The sequence below is a fragment of the Carettochelys insculpta genome, chromosome 2, assembly GCF_033958435.1.
Source record: "Carettochelys insculpta isolate YL-2023 chromosome 2, ASM3395843v1, whole genome shotgun sequence".
Classification (NCBI taxonomy): Eukaryota; Metazoa; Chordata; order Testudines; family Carettochelyidae; genus Carettochelys; species Carettochelys insculpta.
The window spans coordinates 253,718,180-253,740,165 of record NC_134138.1 but is presented as its reverse complement, the minus strand read 5'-3'; the positions used below and the strand labels follow the sequence as shown (position 1 = coordinate 253,740,165).

The following is a 21,986-nucleotide window of genomic DNA, read 5'->3' as shown; positions in this document are numbered from 1 at the left end:
GATTAACCACAGCCTCCACTTCAACCTCAGTGTGCATATGCAAACACGCACCTTTTGTTTCCTGTCAACACATGGACCATTCAAGGAAGGCTTTTAATTTTTTAAAGCGAGTACTCTAAGTTTAAAAGCTATCAAAGATGGTACAGTTTGAACCTCTGTAGTTCGGCATCATATTCTTTAGCTGGATGTCCACTTACCATGGGTGTGGCCACATATCCCACAACCCCATAAAGTTTGTTTACGGCCAGCAGTCCTGGCACCCTGTGTCCTGTGATGGTATTTAGCTCTAATTTACCCCTAAATATCTTCAGAGCCCAATAAGCAGTGGAAGTGCTGGTAACACTACTGGAAAATATTGACCTCGCACAGTTCAGCAAATTCTCTGTTTTGGCATTGCTCAGGGCCCAAGGGTGGCAGACTAGAGAGGTTCAACCTGGAATCCCAATGTGCTATAAAAAAAGGAGGATTGTCAGCAGGCTTAGCACCTTGAACAGTCACTGTGAAGAGGAAAAAAAATCTGAAGACATTTTGCACAAGCAGAGCTCTCAGCCTACCAGATACAGTATATGCTAACATGACTGAATTTCAGTACAGGGGCCAAGACAACCTGAGAAGTTTAATGCTTACTCTGCTTTACCTGCTACATAAAGCATGTTACTGGAGTTTGATGTCATGTAACATGACTGAATATTTCTTGCTTTCCCTGAAGAGCTGATCTCTTTATGTAATGGATCTGAAATTGGCATTGGGTTTACTGCTGCAAGTGAGTCCACAGAAATGGGATTGTTCTGGTCACTTCACCCAGGAGTATTTGCAGGACAGCCTATTACTTAGCAAGAGAGTAAGACGTAATTTATTGTTTCATTATCACCAAGTCAAAAAAGCTCATAAGCAACTTTTATACCTCAGCTGGCAGATTTCTGAAGCCATGCAGCAAGGTTGACATATTTTGTGAAAATAATAAATTCTTTCCTTTTCTGTCAATAGAAAGAAGCTGCACAATTCAATCAACTGTGCTGTAAGCAAGCTGGTTTGGTATGTTAATTGCCATTTTTAAAGTTTTGCATAACCTCCACATTACAAAAATCTAATCACTAACAAAACAATTATAATAATTGGAGTGGATTGAATATTTTCAAACATGATTTTAAGACATTTTCCATCATTTCAACTAGCTCTTGCAACAGTAGCTAGCATTGTTAGTATTCTGCACTTTCAAAATGCTGTACAGACACTAATCCTCAAAATACCACTGTGATGTAAGGAAGCGTCACCATACCCAATTCACAGACAGCCAAGCCCAGAGAAGGGTGAGACGGGTGTGTGTGGTTAAGTGACATACCCAAACCTCACAGCAAATCAAAGGCAGAGCAACAAGTTCCTGGCTCTTGTTCTTTCCCCATTATATCATTCTGCCTTTAAATAAAGGCCCCAGTCTTGCAGATGCAGTCAGAGGCCTCCAGGGGCAGAAAAGTAACCACACAACCCATTGCAGAGTCAGGGCTTAAATGAACAACAAGAAGTTTTGTGGCACCTTATAGACTAACAGATATTTTGGAGCCTAAGCTTTCGTGGGCAAAGAACCGCTTCATCTTAGGCTCCAAAATATCTGTTAGTCTATAAGGTGGCACAAGACTTCTTGTTCTCGAAGCTACCAACTAACATGGCTACCTCTCTGATACTTGATTCAGGGCTTAAATGACTCTTGTCTGTACAGAAAGTTTGTAAAATTACCAGAAAACCAACAAAAACTAAAAAAAAGTTGCAGTAGAATTTCTGAAATACAAATGTGCACTTAGCTGCACAAAAAAACCACAGAAAAGTATCATTTACTCAGTAAGACTAAAACAGAGATCATATGCACACTAACAACAAACAGCAGCAGAAAAGTTGCTTAAAAAGTTTGGGTAGAAAATAACATGCTTTGTAGTCATTATTCCTGTCTACTTGTGGCAATACATTAACATCACACAAACAGGACACCACAGATTCAATTAGCCAAATGAAGTGGATTCCACTCAACTAATTACACCCAGGGGCTCCCTTAAAACACAGGCTTAATTTCTATCAGGTTATTTTTGTCTCCAAGTATAAAAAATCCAGATAAATAAAAGATCCTGCTGAGCGATGCTGATCAATAAAACTCAAGGGATGTTTCGGTTTTTAACACCCACCAGCAAGCTCATGTGAACTAGGATTGATAGTTTTCAGCCTATCCGGGGGAGACACCAGGCTACACATCCTCAGCTGGTTTAACCTGCCATTGGCCCAGCTAACTTATGCCAATGTGCATTAGTTGGAAACTGGCTAATGCTGCTTAGTTCTGAAAGACAATGGTCCTGAAAGGTTTACACTTAGTGCACCTAATTCTTTACATGTTACTGGTATTCATAGCTCAATTACATGTCCTAAACTTACAACAGACAACAACTACAGGCCCCAATTCTGTAACCATTTATTCATAGGCCTGATCTAAAGCTACCTGGACGTCAATGGGCTGACTGCCACTGACTTTAATGGGCTGTCCCTCAGGCCCTATGTCAATCTCTCTGCATATCCATGGGTCCAAATTATTTCAATATGGTGACTCAATTTCTCCTGGCCAGCCACCCAAGTAGACAGCTTACAGGGAACACTGCTAAGGGGCTTATCCTGAAGTCCATTCACAAATAAGAAGGACTTTAAGTCAACTTAATTTTTATTGTTTTAAATAAAGAAAGCAGGATCGTACCTTACTGTGCATTAATTACTAATTAAAAACCACTGTAACCAGATCCTCTCCATATGTATCAGCATAGCTGCAACAACCAAGGATCTGTCCGATTATATTTAGACAACCATTAAGCCATTGCTGTGTATTGTCCTCTGAAAGCATGCCAAAACATCAACACAAAAAAACCCCATGCTTTACATTTAAGTCACTAACTTACACCAGAGGCAAGCAATTCAACTTAACTGTTCAGTAGTTTAACCAATGAAATGTTTAGAAATATTCTGAAAAGAAAAAACTAATAAATCTAGTAACCTACCATCTGTTTGAGATTTGCTGAGGAATATTGTGCTGGCCCTTGGGTGATCCGATGGATTGAACTCCATGTTCAAATCTTGAAAGGGAGAAAAAAAAGTTACAATGTGTTAAAAAGTTTATAATTGCCCAATGCCAGAAGCAGATTTTCTCTTATTAAAACTAACTGATAAATCTGTTACACTAACATCATAAATATACAACCTTGAGGCCCAGTCCTGAAGACTTTAGTCATACAAATGGTGCCCAGTGCAGTGAGGACTACTAGCATCAGAGAGTGTTGTAGGATTTGGCCTTTGGTGCAATGGTTTCTACTGGATTACGAAAGGTAAGTAGCTTTTTAAAGTTTATAATAAAAACGTCCAGAGTCATATTTTTCACTCATTTCCCTTGCACTTCCCTAAAGACTTTGTCATGTTGAGGAATAAGATCTTCTGAATATCACGTAGGAGAATTAAGTACTGTAAAACAATTTACGTAGAACCATGCTGACACTATTCAGCTTTCCACTGTTACATATGATTACAATAAACAACTACTGCTGGTTAAACAGGTTACTCTGGACCAGAGTATTTAAAAAGGACACACTTTTAGAAAACTAACTTCTCCCAGAAGTCCAGAGGAAACATCCTAGAATGGTACACTTCCTGCTGTGGCAACTTCATTTCTAAAAAGAATGCACCAAGATAATCACAAGGATGCCCGGTAGTACCAGGTCACCAAATAAGTCATTACCAAACTGCTTCCTCCTTTCACAATATATGTAAACTTCCAGAAAGTATCACTTTCCTTGGCAAGATTAACACCCTCGCAAACTCACCTGCCTCCAAGTCCCCCTCTGCCACAACATCTTCATACATCTTACTTCTGACCAACCACATGAGCACAGAATAAAAACAGGCACCTCATTTCCCAACCTTTTTGCTTTCTCTTCAAGCACAACCTCCGCAACCCCATCTTCTCATCTGCCCTTCTGTTGAGCCCTAGAAAGCATTTCTTCCTCTCATCCCAGCATAAACGTTTGTCTCAAAGTCCAATAAGCGGGTTGTTACCTTTCTGTCAGGTGACACTGTCTCCCCCTACGTTCCCCTCTCAAAAACGTCGCCATATTTGCCCTTACCCAACAAATCTCCTGGCAAGCAAAGCAAATCTGAAATCAAGCTCCGTTCCTCGTCAAGATGAAAGTGGGCTTTTAAAGCTCTGTGATTAGGTTCTCCCCCAGGCAGGAACCGCCCTTCTCACTGCTCTATGCAGCTCCTTTAGGTATGTTAATAGATAAGGTTACTGGGCACTGCTAACTAGTAGGGGCTGAAGCCGCCTCGCCTCTCCCTCCACCCCTGCTGATGCAAGCAGAGAGTTCCTCCAGCCCCGTGGCCCCCCTCCCCGCCACACACATGCACAGGTGAGGGAAGCTCCAGCATGGTTGCAGCAGCCCCAGCTACAGCAGCCCAAGGCAGAGGGGTGGCCAGCACAGTTGGGGAGGCTTCTCCAGCCCAGCCAGATTGGAGTGGCCTCCTGACACAGTCAAGGGCTACTCTGGCCAGACTGAAGTGCCCCTGCCCATGTTGAGCTGGGGACCAGGGCTGCTGTGGTCAGGATGAGTTCTCCCTGCCCGCAGCAGCACAGCACGCAGGTAATCTCCAGCCCGGCGACAGCATCCCAGGTGCTCACCATGCCATGGGCCAGGGGGCTCCAGACCAGCCAGAGCAACCTGGATGCTCAGCGTGCCGTGGGCAGGGGGCACCCCAGCTTGGCCAAAGCAACCTGGGTGCCCAGCCCAGCTGGGCTGAGGTGACCTCCCCAGCTGCACCCTCCCCTTTAATCGGTTAACCAATTAAATAGTAGGTTAGCCTCCCATTTAACTGGTTAACCAGTTTAGTGGTATAAAATCCCATTTATCTCCTTAGCTTTTTTATTTCCCTCCACTTATTCCCCTCCTATATCCTGTCCTCTTTACCCAAGCCTCTGACCTTGCCTTCTTCACTTTCCTTATCCTTTTTGTCCAGTCCTGTTTTCACTACTTCCTTCCACACATTCTTCCCTAGCATCACAACCAGCACCTCCACTCTGTCCCTCAACCTTAATGGTTTCATGGTCTCATTTGCATCCCAAGCATGGTCCTCACCTGCAACATACAATGCAAACACTGTTTATGGGGGCATTAGTTGGGAATATCTGGACTCAATAGCCCATGCCTACCAGCTCAGCCTCACATGCCCCAAGTGACACACAGACCAATCTATACAAGGCTGTCACTGTCAACTGGAGAAGGGTTCATGATTGCCTGCCAATTATTCCAGCACACTTTACAAAAGAATCCTGACTAACCTGGTCACCCCAGCATTTTAGGAAAGTCAGATTACTGAGCCTAGAAACCATAACTTGTTATGGTGCTGACAGAAGATTCTGAGAGGGCCATCGTATTTCTCTGAGAAACTCCGAACAACAGGACATGACTACACACAACATTTCTCACATGGCTTTCCATAACTCGCTCAGAAACAGCACTGGAGAAATTGGGGGAAAAAAAAAGGCAAATGAACTACTGCAAGAAGATGTGTGATGCTACTACGATAATTATCCTTTCTGAACCAAGATGCATTGTGTCAGGTAGAAGAATAAATAGTACTTTAAAAGTATGTACTGTGTCATCTTTCATATTAATAAAACCAATATGCTTTCATCCTACTTTAGAGGTTTCCATGCAACTTGTATTTACAGTACAGCAAGGTAAAACCTGTCATGAAAGCAGTCTGCTGAACATGTCGCTCAACTCTGACATTTAAACAAAGCACTTGAGCAAGCAGGTGTTTCCTTTCCATCAAGTCTAAGGCCCATAGGAACCGCCTCTCATCTTTTTAGCACATAGGGACATCTTGGCAAAGGTTCAGCCACTATGTTCAGGGAGAAAGAAAAACCATTTACTACATCTAAGCTGCGTTTCCACCTAATAAAGGAAGGACACTATGAAGGGACATACCATGGAAGGAATACAACAAAACAAAAATTAAAAGGTGACAGGAATACAAACTGATATTTACTTAATTCTTCAGCTATAAAGTCCTTCTCGGACACCATACTAAAAAATGATGAGATAAAAGAAAATGCTTGAACGCCAGTGGTTTTCAACCTGTGGGCTATGAAACCCTGTGAATCTGCAGGTTATGCCTAAGATTTCCAGAAGGATCCACCCCCACACACTTAAAAATGTAAGGGTCTGCAAATGAAAAAAGGTTGAAAAATCACTGCTTTAGGCTATAATTGTTACTACTGAAGCATCGTTATTGGATGAAGATTTATATCGTGTGAATAAGCTTTCAGGCTCTGGCTGAACTGAGTTAAGTAAAATCTCCATTTCCTGCACAAACGCAACACACACATGCACTCTAATTTAAACATCAACAACCTCCATTAAAGAGATGTAATTAAAACTTGTGTAGAAGAGTCTGCAGCGCATGCAAGCGGAAAAATCAGAGGTACATACACTGTGTTAAGTTTCAAAGCAGTTACTGAATGACAAAGGTCACATTTATCCTGAAATTAACTTAATACTTTCCCACTACAAGTCTCCAGCACATTTCTTCTAACTTAGCAAACATCTTTTGATACCTCATGTACTATTATTCTACCTGTAACAGATATGTCAACTTCATTTGGGGGACCATGTATTAAAATGTATGAATGGTTCACATACTATTGTGTTCTACTCCATGGAGAAGCAGAACCACAGTTCTACAGGAAGAAAAACAATTGGGGATAATGAACTTCCAGCGTGACTTGCATATACCTTTTCCAACTGAGTTTTCCAGAAACCAAGAGACAAAGAAAGGGTTTGGAGTATGAAAGGTTGAGTTTAAACTGACACAGACTTCCTTTTCATTCAAGAAGCTGCCAGGACCCCATGTCCAAAGGAGACTTCAACCCTGGCTGAAAGTTTGGAAAAACTGTTTACCAGGGTATATGCTGTAGTCAGGGAGGACTTCAACGTACCAACTTCTTTGTTTATTTCTCTGTAATGCTTTCCCATAATCATATATGTAGGCTGCCGAGAAATACCTGTGTGGTAACTTGTAACTGCTGGTAAACTGTTCATACCCCTCAGAGAGAAAGAGAGAAAGCACTGGCTGCTCAGCAGACTAGCTTGCTGGGAACAAGAAGAAGTCCTGTGGCACCTTATAGACGAACAGATATTTAGATATTAACAATAACTGTTCGTCTATAAGGTGCCAGAGAACTTCTTGTTGTTCTCAAAGATACAGACTAACACTGCTATCTCTCTGATAGACAGCTGGGGATATCACAGTCTAAGGCTCAAGGAGGCCATGCAGCCTTAAAACCTGGTCACGAGTGCAAGAAAAAGTTCCTGTCCAGAGACTGGTGACTGACAAAGTTGAGACCTGATGGGAGCTTCTGGAGTATACCATACAAGGGAAAACAAGAACAATTACCCATTCCCAGTAGGGCAGCAGTGGACAAAAATCAGCCCTGGGGGCCAGATCCCAGACAGCCAAGCATATCTCTCTGGCCTACCCAGATGATTAACAGAGGATGCATACTTACAGCCAACAGCATGTGTTCCATTTGCAGCCGAGCCGCTCCTAGGATTCTCCCTCAAGCTGTGCAGAATGGGAGGGGATGGAGGGAAGAGGATAGTGCTGAAGTCAGAGTGTTCCCCTGCCCTGCACCCCATCTCTGCAGAGCTGGAAGAGGGAGATACACAGGAGCGCTACTCCAGTCTGAAGCACAAGAGTGTAGAGCAGGGGAGGGGGAAAGAAAACAGAACAGGACATATTTCCCTTAGAGAGACAGAAGAAGGCTTCTCTGAGCAGCAGCCAGCACATATTCACACTTATCCAGTCTGTACCACACAGAGTCACTGTCACATATACACTGAACCACACAATCTATGTCAAAGTCTCTCTCACACAAACTTTCTCTTTTACTCACCGTCTCCTTCTGTAGTCCCCGCCCCCAAATGGTACCAAAATTCATGGAGCAGCTCCTTTATGAAAATTATTGCCCGCCCCTGCAACAGGATAGACCAAGGTACAAAGAAATGTTAAGCGATCTGAACAACCTTCTGCAATTGGTGGGAAGGAGAGAAATGAGAGCAAGCAAGGAAGTTGTAACATATGTGACAATGTATGGATCATGTAGATTATTGCTATTACTGTAATGTAATTGCAATAAATCTTGCAAAAGGTGTATCATGTAAGGTATCAATACAAAAGTTATGACTTGCTGAATATGATTATCCTAGTTATAGGAATGAACCATTTTTCCATCTTAAGTTATGAATATTGACTATGTAGCTGTATTTCAAACATGTTTGGTCCTGTGGTAATGCCCAGAAGGCAGTTTACATCAAGTCTACTCAGCACAGTGTGAATTGAGTATTTGAGCCATGGCCCATCAACAAACACAATGGACCATGAAAGAAGCTTATTCACACATGATAGACTTCCATGTGGATGCTCTAGCTAGCAAATGGCTCCTGCTATAACTCATGGATGCATGCAAGGGCATGTGACTAGATCACATGACAAACTATCCTGTACCGAGAGTTTTTTTTCCACCCCCCAAAATACACTAAAGGCTTGGCTTAAAATAATGAGTTTCCCTCCACAAGGCAGATGTTATAAAGGCTCAGGACACCTACGCTTTGCTTCTTTCTTGCTCTGATGTCTGGCATGTGAACTTATACAAATGGGAGCTTGCTAACCAAGGGACTGAGCACTAAGGGACTGAAAAAGCCAATAGTTTATTTGGGCAAAAGTCAGCATGGTTTCTGCAGAGGGAAGTAGTGTCTAACTAATCTATTAGAATTCTTTGAAGGGGTTAATAAACATGCGGACAAGGGGCACCCAGTGGACATAATATACCTAGATTTCCAGAAAGCCTTTGACACAGTCCCACACCAAAGGCTTTTATGTAAATTAGGTGGTCATGGGATAGGAGAAAAGATCCTTTCATGGATCGGGAATTGGTTAAAAGACAGAAAACAAAGGGTGGGAATAAATGGTAAATTTTCACAATGGAGGAGGGTAACTAGTGGTGTTCCCCAGGGGTCAGTCCTGGGACCGATCCTGTTCAACTTGTTCATCAATGATCTAGAAAATGAGGTAAGCAGTGAGGTGGCCAAGTTTGCAGATGACACCAAGTTGTTCAGGACAGTCAAAACCAAAAGGGATTGTGAAGAACTACAAAAAGATCTCAGCAAACTGAGTGATTGGGCAGCAAAATGGCAAATGAAATTTAATGTGGGTAAGTGTAAGGTAACGCATGTTGGAAAAAATAACCCAAATTACACGTACTACATGATGGGGTCAAATTTAGCTACGACAGATCAGGAAAGGGATCTTGGAGTTATAGTGGATAGCTCTCTGAAGACATCCACGCAGTGTGCAGCGGCAGTTAGTAAGGCAAATAGGATGTTAGGAATTATTAAAAAAGGGATCGATAATAAGACAAAAGATATAATACTTCCCCTATATAAAACTATGGTACGCCCACATCTTGAGTACTGCGTGCAGATGTGGTCTCCTCACCTCAAAAAAGATATATTGGCATTAGAAAAGGTTCAGAAAAGGGCAACTAAGATGATTAGGGGCTTGGAACGGGTCCCATATGGGGAGAGGCTAGAGAGACTGGGACTTTTCAGTTTGGAAAAGAGGCGATTGAGGGGCGATATGATAGAGGTATATAAAATCATGAATGGTGTGGAGAAAGTGAATATAGAAAAATTATTTACCTTTTCCCATAATACAAGAACTAGGGGACACCAAATGAAATTGATGGGTAGTAGGTTCAAAACTAATAAAAGGAAATTTTTCTTCACACAGCACACAGTCAACCTGTGGAACTCCTTGCCCGAGGAGGCTGTGAAGGCCAGGACTCTATTAGGGTTTAAAAAAGAGCTTGATAAATTTTTGCAGGTTAGGTCCATAAATGGCTATTAGCCAGGGATAAAGTATGGTGCCCCTAGCCTTCAGAACAAGGGCAAGAGATGGATGGCAGGAGATAAATCACTTGATCATTGTCTTCTGTTCTCCTTCTCTGGGGCACCTGGCATTGGCCACCGTCGGCAGATGGGATGCTGGGCTGGATGGACCTTTGGTCTGACCCAGTATGGCCATTCTTATCACTGCTTCAAGTCTGATCCATGAACTTGGCAATTATTATAGGTATTTGATTCTTTTAAACAATTTTAACTCTCTCCTCTTTCTTTCTGGCTAAAAATAAGACTTTATATATTAGATGGTAACGGATTGGCAAGAGCACGATTACTTGGTAAGATCTAAGTTATATATTGACCAGGGTATGTGGCTGGTCCTTCGGGATCAAAAGAACCCCTTGGTTGATTAAATTGGCTTTCGATAACCTGTCAGAATTAAGCGTCGTCACTGGGCGTTGAATACAGAACCAGAATACCTAAGAGAGCTTCATTTCTTACTCTTTGCTAGCTAGTGTGTTAAGACAATTTACTTTGGTTCCTAATTTACAACATGTTATGGGAAAATGATCAACAGTTTGGGAGGGAGAGAAGGCTGCTCTATTTCACAGCAGTCTGTCCTGAATTTGGTATTCTCAGGTTATGACCCACTAAGGCACTGTAACAGAAGTCAAATACAAAATATGAAGGAAAAAAATACAAGGCTCCAATTGTCATCATTTCACCATATGCAAAAAGCTGCTGTAAAAAATGTCTATAAAAACTTGAGATGCTGAAAGTTTAAAGATCAGTCTCAACTCCTTCAACATACGATACTCACCTTCTCCCCCCAACCCAAAAGAAACGTTTACCTGTATTTGCTAGTTGTTCCTGTTTGTTTCAAGCTTGTATTTCATATTCCCTGTGCAGCTGTTCATTGCTTTTAACAATGACAGGACACAGGGAGATAAATTGCACTGGCAGATTGTTGCAATTCATAAGGAAACACTGTTTAAAATTTTATTATGAAAGGCAATTAAATGGTTTAGATACTAGATATTCCAGAGATGGAGCATTACAAGGATAGTGCTTATAGTAATTTAACACACATTACTGTAAGTCCATAGCCCACTGAGAAAGGTAATTTAATCTGGAGCAGCGACAAGAAAAAAAATATGATTTTTTTCCACCAACACCAAGGTTGGAACAGTAGCTTTCTTAGGAACACAACAACAAATTAACTACAATGCTGGATCAGACACAAGTCCAGTACTCTAACCTTGATGTGATGTACCATATTTCAGACAGGAAAAAAACTGGGCAGCATCCTAGCTAGGAATATAATAGAATAGCCAGTTTTGTTGGATCATTAATTAATGCTGCCAGATACTCGCACTATCCCCTCCCCTCTCCCCCAGTAAATAGGGAGTGGCTGGCTCAGACTCCATCCCTGCTTACCCTGGGATCAGACATTTAAAAGGCTGAAGCAGCACACAGGCCAACTCAGCTTCTGCACCTCCTCCTCGTGCTCTGCAAGGTATCTTCAGAGAGCTTGTGAGTTATCAAGATTCAGTCATTGCAAGATGTATGTATGTATGGTGTATCCTGATCTATGGATTACAGTAGACCTCTGACTTATGCAGAGGCTGTGTTCCTGGCAACCCCATTTAAGTTGAATTTTTGCATAATGGAGGAGCCGGGAAACTAACCAGTGCAGCAGTACTGATAAGCTTCTCGTCTGCCTGGAGCGGCAGAGAGCTGGGAGCCAGGCTCCAGCTGCACACCACTCACAGGAGAGTTTCCAGCATTGGTCGGTTTCCTGGCTCCTGGGAGCCACAGGCAGCTGCCAGCCTGGCTCCCAGATCCCCTGGTCAGTTTCTTGGCTCCCCGAGTTACGCAAAAATTCAGCGTACATGAAGTTGCCAAGAACGCAACCTCCACATGAGTTGAGGTTCTACTGTACAATATAAAGCCAAATGAAACCTAGGGGCCAGAATGAGTGATACTGAAAGAATACATTAACTATTCTGAAAACATGCTTTGTGATCTTGGAGTAAAAGTTTGTCACTAGGGGACTTGAGCAGCTAACAACTGTCACATCTCTCTAGTTAGTCCATTCAAGCAACAAGGAACTGTCACAACTCTCTAATTACCAGTGATATAATGAAAGGCTCAACTGTCAAGCCTTGTGCAATTCCAAAAGCCACTTGGAGTTAAAAAAAGAGGAACAAGTCTCAGTTTTCCACATCTAAAGTGGGTCGTCCCATGAAAGCTCATCATCTAAAATCATTTTGTTAATCTTCAAAGTGCTACAGGACTGCTTTTTTGTTTTGTGAAGATAGCCATGTTCGTCTCTCTCTCTGGGAGTGTACAATAAACATTCACAGACATTCAGTGCTGAACACACAACTGCAAGAATCCCTACAGACTAAAACTGCATACCTCAGGCAAACCTAAGCACCATGCCAGTGCTCGCTCAAATCAGTGTAAAGACTTCTACTGACTTAAATGAGTGCTGATCGTGCCTTGCTCTTATGCTGTCAAACCAGAGAAAAGCCTTTGTTTGTGCCCTCTCTCACTCACACACACACACACACACACACACACACACCCACCCACCCTTACACTCTGTCCAGCTCACAGGCTTGCTTCTCTTGGTACGTATGTGAAGCAGGCACAGAGAAGGTGCTACTTCTCCTGCATGCAGGTGAGAAAACAAGGATGAGCAGTGACTGGATCCTTGGTTTCACTTACCAACGTTCCAGTCAGTGCAACTAAGAGGATATGGGCAAAGTTACAGGTTGGAAGTGGAAATCTGCTACAGGTAAAGAGCCTGAAGTTACTTGCCCCCAAGAACAAAGGGATGAGGAGACAACAGGGGAATCTAGATAAGAAATGTGTCCCCTTACACTGGTCTAGACATAATCTCAGGCCAGGTCTACACAACAGGGAAGTGTTGAACTAAGGTACACAACTCCAGCTCATTTCGGGTATCAGCACCCTTACCACCGGACTATCCAGTTACGTGGACTCCCTCCTCAAACCCTATGCCACCAAAACCCCCAGCTATCTCCAAGATGCCACTGACTTCCTGAGGAAATTACAAGACATCAGAAAAGTTCCTGATAACGCCATCCTTGCCACAATGGATGTACACTAATATTCCACACAAAGACAGATTACAAGCAATCAGAAACACCATCCCTGATGTCACCACAGCCAATCTGGTGTCTGACCTCTGTAACTTTGTGCTCACCCACAACTATTTCGGATTTGGGGACAATTTATACCTCCAGATTAGTGGAACTGCTCTGGGCACACACATGGTCCCACAATATGCTGATATATTTATGGCTGACCTGGAACAACGATTCCTCAGCTCTCATCCCCTATTACCCCTCCTCTACTTAAGATACATTGAGGACATCTTTATGATTTGGACCCATGGTATAGAGACTCTAGAAGAAGCCCACAGAGACTTTAACAATCTGCACCCCACCATCAATTTATGCCTCGATTACTCCACGCGAGAGATACATTTCCTGGACACTACAGTACAAATCAAGGATGGCCTGATCAGTACCACACTCTACCGGAAACCCACTGATCGCTATACTTATCTACACCCTTCTAGATTCCATCCTGCACACATAACTCAATCCATTGTTTACAGTCAAGCCAGTAGGTACAATCGCATTTGCTCTGATCCAACTGAGAGAGACCAAAAACTACAAGATCTCTACCAAATATTCATAAACATGAATTACGCACCAGGAGAAATAAAAAAAAAAATCGACAGGGCCAGACGAATACCCAGAGACCAGCTACTCCAAGATCGGCCCAAAAAAGCCAAGAACAGAACACCACTGGTCATCACCTACAGCCCCCAACTCAGACCACTGCAACAAATTATTAAAGACCTACAACCTATCCTTAATCAGGATGCCACACTCCAGAAGGCACTAGGTGACATGGCTGTTCTCTCCTACAAACAACCTCCCAACCTTATGAGTATCCTCATCAACAGCCACAGTCTACACCCCCAGCAATACCAGACCTGGAACCTTTCCGTGCAACAAAGCCCGCTGCCAGCTTTGTCCACATATCTTTTCTGGAAATACTATCACTGGACCAAGCCAGGTTATTCACAGAATCATGGGCACATTCTCATGTTCCTCAACTAACATCATATATGCCATCATGTGTCAACAATGCCCCGATGCTTTGTACATTGGACAGACTTCAAACTCCCTTAGACAGAGTTAATGGACACAAAACAGACATAAAAACACTCCATGTCCACAAACCAGTTAGTCAACATTTTAGTGGAATGGGCCATTCTGTGAATGACTTAAGAGTTTGCGCGTTATTGAAGAAAAATTTTTGCACCACTCTTGAAGGGGAGACAGGCGCACTGTCTTTTATATTCAAATTCAGCGCATAAACATGTGGTTTGAACTGGGATGAGAATTTTCTGAGTCACTATAGGGGCTCGTTTGCATACTCGGCTTAATCAAATTCTTGACACCCCCCCCCCCCCGCCCGCAACCCTCTACTCTCTGATTTGGTCACCTTGATCATTTCTTTCTGATTTGTCCTCCTTGACTACTGTTTTTGGTTCTCTGTGCCTTAATACTGAGTCTGTTCTGGTATGGCTATGGTCTGAAGAAGTTGGTCTGTCCCACGAAAGTTCACCTAATAAATTATTTTGTTAGTCTTCAAAGTGTTACTTGACTGCTTTTTTGTTTTGATAGTATATAGACTAGCATGGCTCCCTCTGTACTATTTAACTCCAGCTACGTGAACAGCTCAGCTAGAGTTGATGTACCTTAAATTGAGTCACAATGGCATCCCCACTGTTAACTAAATCTTGCACTTCTCAGAGTTTCAGAGTCAAGGAGATTGTAATCCAGGGTCAATTTTGTGAACCTTTACTACACCACTAAACTGACCCTTAGAAGACTGATCTCTGCAGCATCAACCTTTCCGTAAGCATAGAAAATGCTTCAGCTTAGTCCTAAATGACTGAAATACGTCTGCTGCTCTTCTATATTGCCTTTTTCACTCTGGTGGATGGCTCATCTCCATGTAATACTGATTAGCCATTTGGAGACATATTCTCATGACTTTATAAACATAATCCCACCAAGATCAAAGAGTGTTAATAAGGATGACAAGTGATTATCTCCCTAATCACTATCTTGTCAACAAAAAACCAGAAACCCAATGATTATTTGCTCTAAAGGTGGACTTATAGGTGAAAAAATCCCACTCCCAACTCATCATCTCCTTGCATTGGTGTTACAAAACCTCTATAATTTATGCGATGACGACAAAGGATACTATCTACACGTGAAAAGCCGAATGACTCACTCAACTCTGCAGCATTTCCAACTGGATTCTTTCACAATATGTTCTTTGGAGTTGATTATGTAATAGCATATCAAACTCTGGGAGATAACCCATTCTCTTCACAAGTCTCCAACTGTCAAAGCCCAAATCATCAGGCAGCATTATGCTTTGGGTCTAAATCATATAATATGAACACTTCGGATATAACCATTTCCTCAGATTACCATCTAAAGGATTGCAAGTTAAAAACCAAGTTTCAGCCAGCATCACCCCAACCTAATTCTGCGATGTATACAGAAACATATCTAAGTATTTACGGCCATAATCCAGCAAAACACTTAAGCAAATGAGGAATACTTGGCCAATCAGATTATTCATGTGCTTAAAGTTTAATGGATATTGAAGTGATTTGCTTCGTTGGGGCATTAGTGGTGAGCAAAGAAATGAAATAGCCAAAGAAACCATTGCAGCCTGTGTTTTCTCTTGGTTCCTTCACTTGCCAAGTGTAAGATTTGTATGTTAAACTGATTTTTTCAAGTTTATTCAATAGGCACGATTCCTGAAGTAAGAAAAATCAATAACATTCAGCTTAAACTATGTTTCAGATGTAATCAAGGTTGGTTTAGCATGTGTCTTCCTCCAACAGAGGGGCCTCCTTTGGAAAGCATCTGGCTCCCACACAAGAGGGCCTAAACCACAGGTCTCTACAGCCACACAGTCCCCACGCAGCTTGTATGTCTTGGAGTGGTGCAGAGGGTAAGGTGATCTTCGTGCACGAGGTCACAATCATTCCAGGGAACTGTAGAGGTTGTCATCAGGTGTAGGAGTTCCCTTCTGAAGTGAATGCACAGCCAGCAGAGTTGGCCTTTGGGGGATATAACGCAGGTGGCTGAGTTCTTTAAGTCTTCTGCTTTCTTTTGGAAACTGCAATTTAGCTTCATGTTCAGTGAGATGCAGTTACGTAACTGGAAGCAGGCTAAAGCCTGGACCACCATGGGTGAAAGAGAACGATGCAAGTTTGATAAATTTGATACAAAGTCCTGGCTGGTAGGATTTAGTTCAGTTGGTCCCGCTTTGGGCACTGGACTCAATGACTTCCTGAGGTCTCTTCCAGAACTAGGATTTTGTAATTCTAAATTTGCTAGTGAAAAAAAAAAGTATGATATTCCCCCTATATAAATCCAGGGTACACCCACATCTTGAATACTGCATGCAGATGTGGTCATCATCTCTCTCTCTCTCTCTCTCTCTCTCTCTCTCACACACACACACACACACACACACACACAGTATATACTGGAATTAAAAAAGAGCAACAAAAACAATTAAGTGTATGGACTGACTACCAGATGAAAAATTAATGAGACTAGGACATTTCTCTTGGAAAAGAGAGGAGCAAGAGGGGATATGACAGAGGTCTACACAATCATGACTGGTGTGCAGAAAATATATAAGAAACTGTTGTGTGCACTTTGTAACAGAAGCCAGTTTATTACACAGAACAATTCAGCTGTTCAAAATTTGGCTGGTAACATTGAGTCCAAAAAGAAGATTCATTTAACTTCTTTTATACATTTAAGTGGCTTTTAATTATTAACTATAGATGTTAGAATCTTCAGCTGTCCTTCATTATACTTTCCAGGATAGCATCTGCACCTAAATAGATTCCTCCCCAAACCACTATATGCTGCTTAACACCACATGTGAAATTATAATAGGCCTTTTTCTCTCTAACACCTATACAATTAATTCCCATTGGAATATCCCAGTACTGAACGCAAGAGCTTTGCACTTGTTAATTGTCAATGATGAAATTTAAAGTTGCACCTACTTAAATGATATCATCAGATAAGTGACGTGTAATTGAATTATCTTCTCACAGCAAAGGAGGAAATAAGTAATTTCTTCATATTAATGGAAGTATCAGCATGAACCCAGACACCAACCCTTCTGTGTTACATGAACAGAAGACCTCTCAGTCAGCTTTCCATTAAGTCAGGGGCACCTCTCTTTCTCAAACTCCTGCATGTTAGAAAAAAAAGGTTATCCTTGTGTAAAATGCCAAACAGTGCATAATTCTCCACTTCTTGGTGGTTACTCATTAACAAGGACATCTTTGTGTCACCCTCATATTTGTCTGTCCATTGACGGTTGATCAGCCCAATTCTGGAGCTACAGATCACATCACAGAAGCGGCAAGTGTTGGTAGCTGTTGTGGGGGGGGGGAGCAATTTTTGACACTCCTTTTCCTCTTCCTGGCCTCTCCTCATCTGCACTACATCAGCACCTCTCAACTTGCGCTACCCCCTCACAGATTACCATCTTCCACTGGAGACAGTCTTGGGGAGGGACTGATCAGACATCCTAACCATGTGACCAGTCTAGCAAAGTTGATGATGAGTGATAATGGCTTCAATGATGGGTCATGTTCAACTCTTCCAGGATACTAATGTTTGTGCACCTATTCTCCCAAGAGATGTTGAAGATTCTCCTCAGGCAGCATTGATGATATTGTTTAAGGGCCTTCATATGACACCAGTAATTTGTCCACATTTCACAAATACAGTAATGTTGGAACAACCACTGCATGGTATACAAAGAGCTTTGTCTTGGGGTCGATGTCCTGGTTCTCACAGACTGTCTCATGCGGATGAAAGTGGAGCTTGCACAGCTCAGACGAGGCTTGATTTCCACATCACTACTTATTTCAGTGGATACATGACTTCCAAGGTATGGGAAGTGCTCCACATTTTCCAGCAGTTCTCCACAGACCGCATGGATGTACATACAAGAAAATTATTTTCAAGGCTTGTGAGCATAAGATGTAGACTGTTCCTTCCATTAAAGGAACTCAAAAATAATGACATCTGCAGCTTTGAGAAAATAAAATACTGGAAGGAAGAAGACCAATATAACTAAATGACATACACTAACACGCTGGCAATCCAATATACTTGGTCTTAACTCAATGTCCTAACCACTATATGCTACCTATCATACTTTTTAATAAACAAACTGACATCTATATTTTTATTTATGTACAATAATTAAGGAAAAAGGAATAGTGAAGAATAAGTCTTATCTAGCATACAAACTTTTTTCTTTTAATATGATGGTGCCAGTCTGTATATGACTATATAAAACATTTGAACAACACTGTGCATTTACGAATTCTTTATGACATGTTTCCTAATCTGAAGATCAACAACATGGATAACAGCTCACAAGTGGCAGGTAGCAGATGTGATGAGAAGGAAGGCAGGCAAGCAGGTATGATTTTATGAAGAGCTATATTTTAAGGAGACAGAGGAAGGCGATGCAATAGAGTGACTGAAGGCTAAGCACAAGATCAACCACCTTTGAGAGGATTTTAGTATCAGTGCTTCAGATGCCACGACACCAGGACATCTGTAGTTGTAATCATTGTGTTTGCAGGAAGCATGCCCTCTCTCACTCACTCTCTCCCACACACAGTATCTAAATATCTCAGAAGGCAGAATTATATATATCACTCTAAGTACCAACTTTCTGTCAGGCAGCAACTAGAACTGAAGACTGCAACACTGGATTCCTAAAACCTACTCTCAGAGGCATTACTGACCTTTTGGGTTACCTCGAATAAATCTCTTAATCTCTCTACATCTGAGTTTCTCTGCCTGTAAAAAAGGGATTATGATTTTTGTCTATGTCTGAAAAACTCCAGATTTTCAGATAAAAAGGCACAAAGGGACTGTGAAGTATTATTAATTTAGATGACAGTCATTTTATAGCAAATGGGAAAATGTGTCTAGTTTATGGATATTTTGATTCTGTTCAACTCTTCTACAAATTTTACACTGATATCTTACTCCAGGTATTAGTTCCTTCTGTGAGACAAATCAACACACTCTTGTTCAAAAATCATCTTCTATCCTTCTAACAGGGAACATAGCTCCACTAGAGATATGAAAGTTGATGAAAAAACAAAGGGAACACCTTAATAGCTCTTGGGAGAACATTTACGTGTGTGTAGATGGTCAACATAATACAGTGAGAAGAGGGTTTAATAAAGACTTAAGTGGTACTTAAGATCTGTGCCAATGCCCTGTTTAGGGATATATTTAACCCCAAATTATTTGGAACTTAAGTAAAGCTTGGTGAAATCTGAATGTTCCATTGCTCACACCTTACTTTTCCCTTTCTGATCTCTTAGTATACTGTGGAACGCATTTCTCATCAAATGATCTAGAGAGCCACAGCTTAATTTACCAAAGTGTCTTTCCAGGGCCAATAGAACTCAATGAGATTGACAGAGCTCTGAACATACCTTCTGAATCTGGCCCCACAAATGAGTTAGGAGAGCAAATCCTGATCCTCCCCTCGTTCATGCGTTGCTCTAAGACACAGGCTTCCAGCAATTTGACATGGAGATTAACAGGTGCCTAGAAATTTTTTACTAAAAACTCAAGGTGCTGAGCAAGTTTAGGCACCTTCAAAGTTCAGTACAGGTTTCACCTCGCTGGCCCCACACCCTCCAGACCCGAGTGGTCTTGGACCAGAGATATTGCCAGACCAGGGGAAGTCGATGCTCCCCTGCAGTCTGCTGGCCCTGCTTTGGCACTCTGCTTGGGGCATCGGCCCACTCCCAGCCGACAGTCCTGCTGGCCCTTGCCTCCCCTGAACTGAGGCTCCTGCTTCCTGTCCCTCCCCAGCGCCCCCAGACTCCTGCTTCCTGGCCCCACAGCATCCTGGCCACCCAGTCCCAGCTGCAGTGGCCCAGCCCTGGCTGTGGCTTCTCCAACTGTGGTGGCAGACATGGCCATCTGGCTCCCCAGCTGCTGCACCCAATTCCCATGGCCTGGCCCTCACTGGCTTTCTAGCCCCTGCCAGCTTTGTACTGCATCTGCCCAACCTCAGCCAGGGCTTCCACCCATGGGACTCTCAGCTAGTGCCCACTCCCTGTCACCGGGGCTCTCTGGTCCAGCTGGACCACAGATGTTGCCAGATGAGAGCCATGGATTTCATAGCAGCTGAGTATGGATTTTGTGACTCTCAGTTGGGCCTGAATTGGGGATTTAGGCATCTATAGCAGCAGTTAACTGTTTTTAGGAATCCAGCCCTCAGCATGAAGTCCACCACACAGAGACCAGATCTTTTCTAGGGACCCAATCCAGCAAATTTACTCAAAGTAGTATTGTCACTGAAGCCAAGGGAAAGCAAAGCTAAAAGGCTCCTATTGAAAACAATGGGAGCTGTAAGCACAGGATCTGGATTTGTTCTCCGGAACACAAAACTGTTGACAAGGATTACTTGCCAATGGTTTCCCAAAGCTGACTTCCTCTTAACATGCTTATTAAAAACAAACAGCGAAGAGCACTTTCTTCACAGTATAAGCTTTTCTTTAAAAATATTTCCTGTCCTTTTGTATATGGGTCAAGAGGAAATGGGGGACAAAAGAGTATATACAAAAGAAAGAAAAACTTCACCTTTGTTCTGCAGTTCCATGAAGTTGTTAATTTTCTCATTTTTGGCCTTTCCAACTTTGACCAGTCTCCAGTTCCTCTGCATTCTTCAATCAAGAATGCAAAATTTGAGTCCCTGATTCTCCTTGGGATACTGGCAGACAAGCATATTGCTGTGATTTCTGGAGTATGGAATCATCTATCCAAAGGCAAACTTGCCTGAATGGCAAGATAGAGCTCAAAAGCGACTGCACAAGAAGTCTTGTGGCACCTTATAGACTAACAGATATTTTAGAGCATAAGCTTTTGTGGGCAAAGACCCGCTTCATCAGATGCATGAGTGGGGGGCAGGTTTCAGAGGGGTATTTAAAGAGTGGGGTCCCAGTAAGAGGGAGGGACAGAGCTGACAAGGTCTATTCAGCAAGGTGGAAATGGCCCAGTATCAACAGTAGTTATCAAAAGAGGAAAAAACAAGTCAGATCAGACAGGGGGATGTGAGCCTGTCAGTGTCTAATGGGGAGCTGTTAGCACCCAGAGCAGAGAAACTGCTTTTGTAAGCTGCGAGCCACTCCCAGTCTCTGTTTAATCCATGGTTAATGGAGTCAAATTTGCAAATAAATTGCAGCTCAGAGATTTCTCTCTCCATTTGATTTTTAAAATTTTTTTGGTTCAGAACTGTCACCCTTCAATCTGCCACTGAGTGTCCAGGGAGATTGAAGTGTTCACCCACAAGCTTCTGTACATTACCGTTCCTGATGTCTGATTTATGTCCATTTATTCTTTTACGGAGAGAGACTGCCCAGTTTGGCCAATGTAAATTGCAGTGGCGCATTGCTGGCGCACGATGGCATACATTATGTCAGTAGATGTGCAGGTAAAGGAGCCCCTGATGGTATAGTTGGTGTTAGGTCCTGTGACAATGTCACTGGTGTAGATATATGAGCAGAGTTGGCAGCGAGGACTGTTCCAGGGGCTGGTTCCAGGCCTAGAGTCACTGGTTTGTGATTTGTACTGGCTGGTGAGGATTTGTTTAAGGTTGGCAGGCTGTCTACAGGTGAGAGCAGGCCTGCCTCCCAAAGTCTGTGAGAGTGAAAGATCATTGTTCAGGATGGGTCGCAGATCACTAATGATGCACTGGAGAGGCCTTAGTTGGGGGCTGTATGTGATGGTCAGTGGTGTTCTCTTGTTTTCCTTGCGAGGCCGGTCTTGTAGCAGGTGGCTTCTGGGTACCCATCTG

The 21,986-nt window shown here is 42.5% G+C and overlaps 1 protein-coding gene across 2 annotated transcripts in view; it reads right to left on the bottom strand.

The window, feature by feature from the left end:
* CCNY (cyclin Y) overlaps positions 1-21,986 on the bottom strand; it is a 197,351-nt gene that overhangs the window by 73,878 nt on the left and 101,487 nt on the right. For both annotated transcript variants that reach the window (XM_074985006.1, XM_074985007.1), the window contains exon 2: positions 3,030-3,104. In XM_074985006.1, the coding sequence (XP_074841107.1) occupies positions 3,030-3,104 (75 nt within the window). The remainder of the gene's footprint in view (positions 1-3,029; positions 3,105-21,986) is intronic.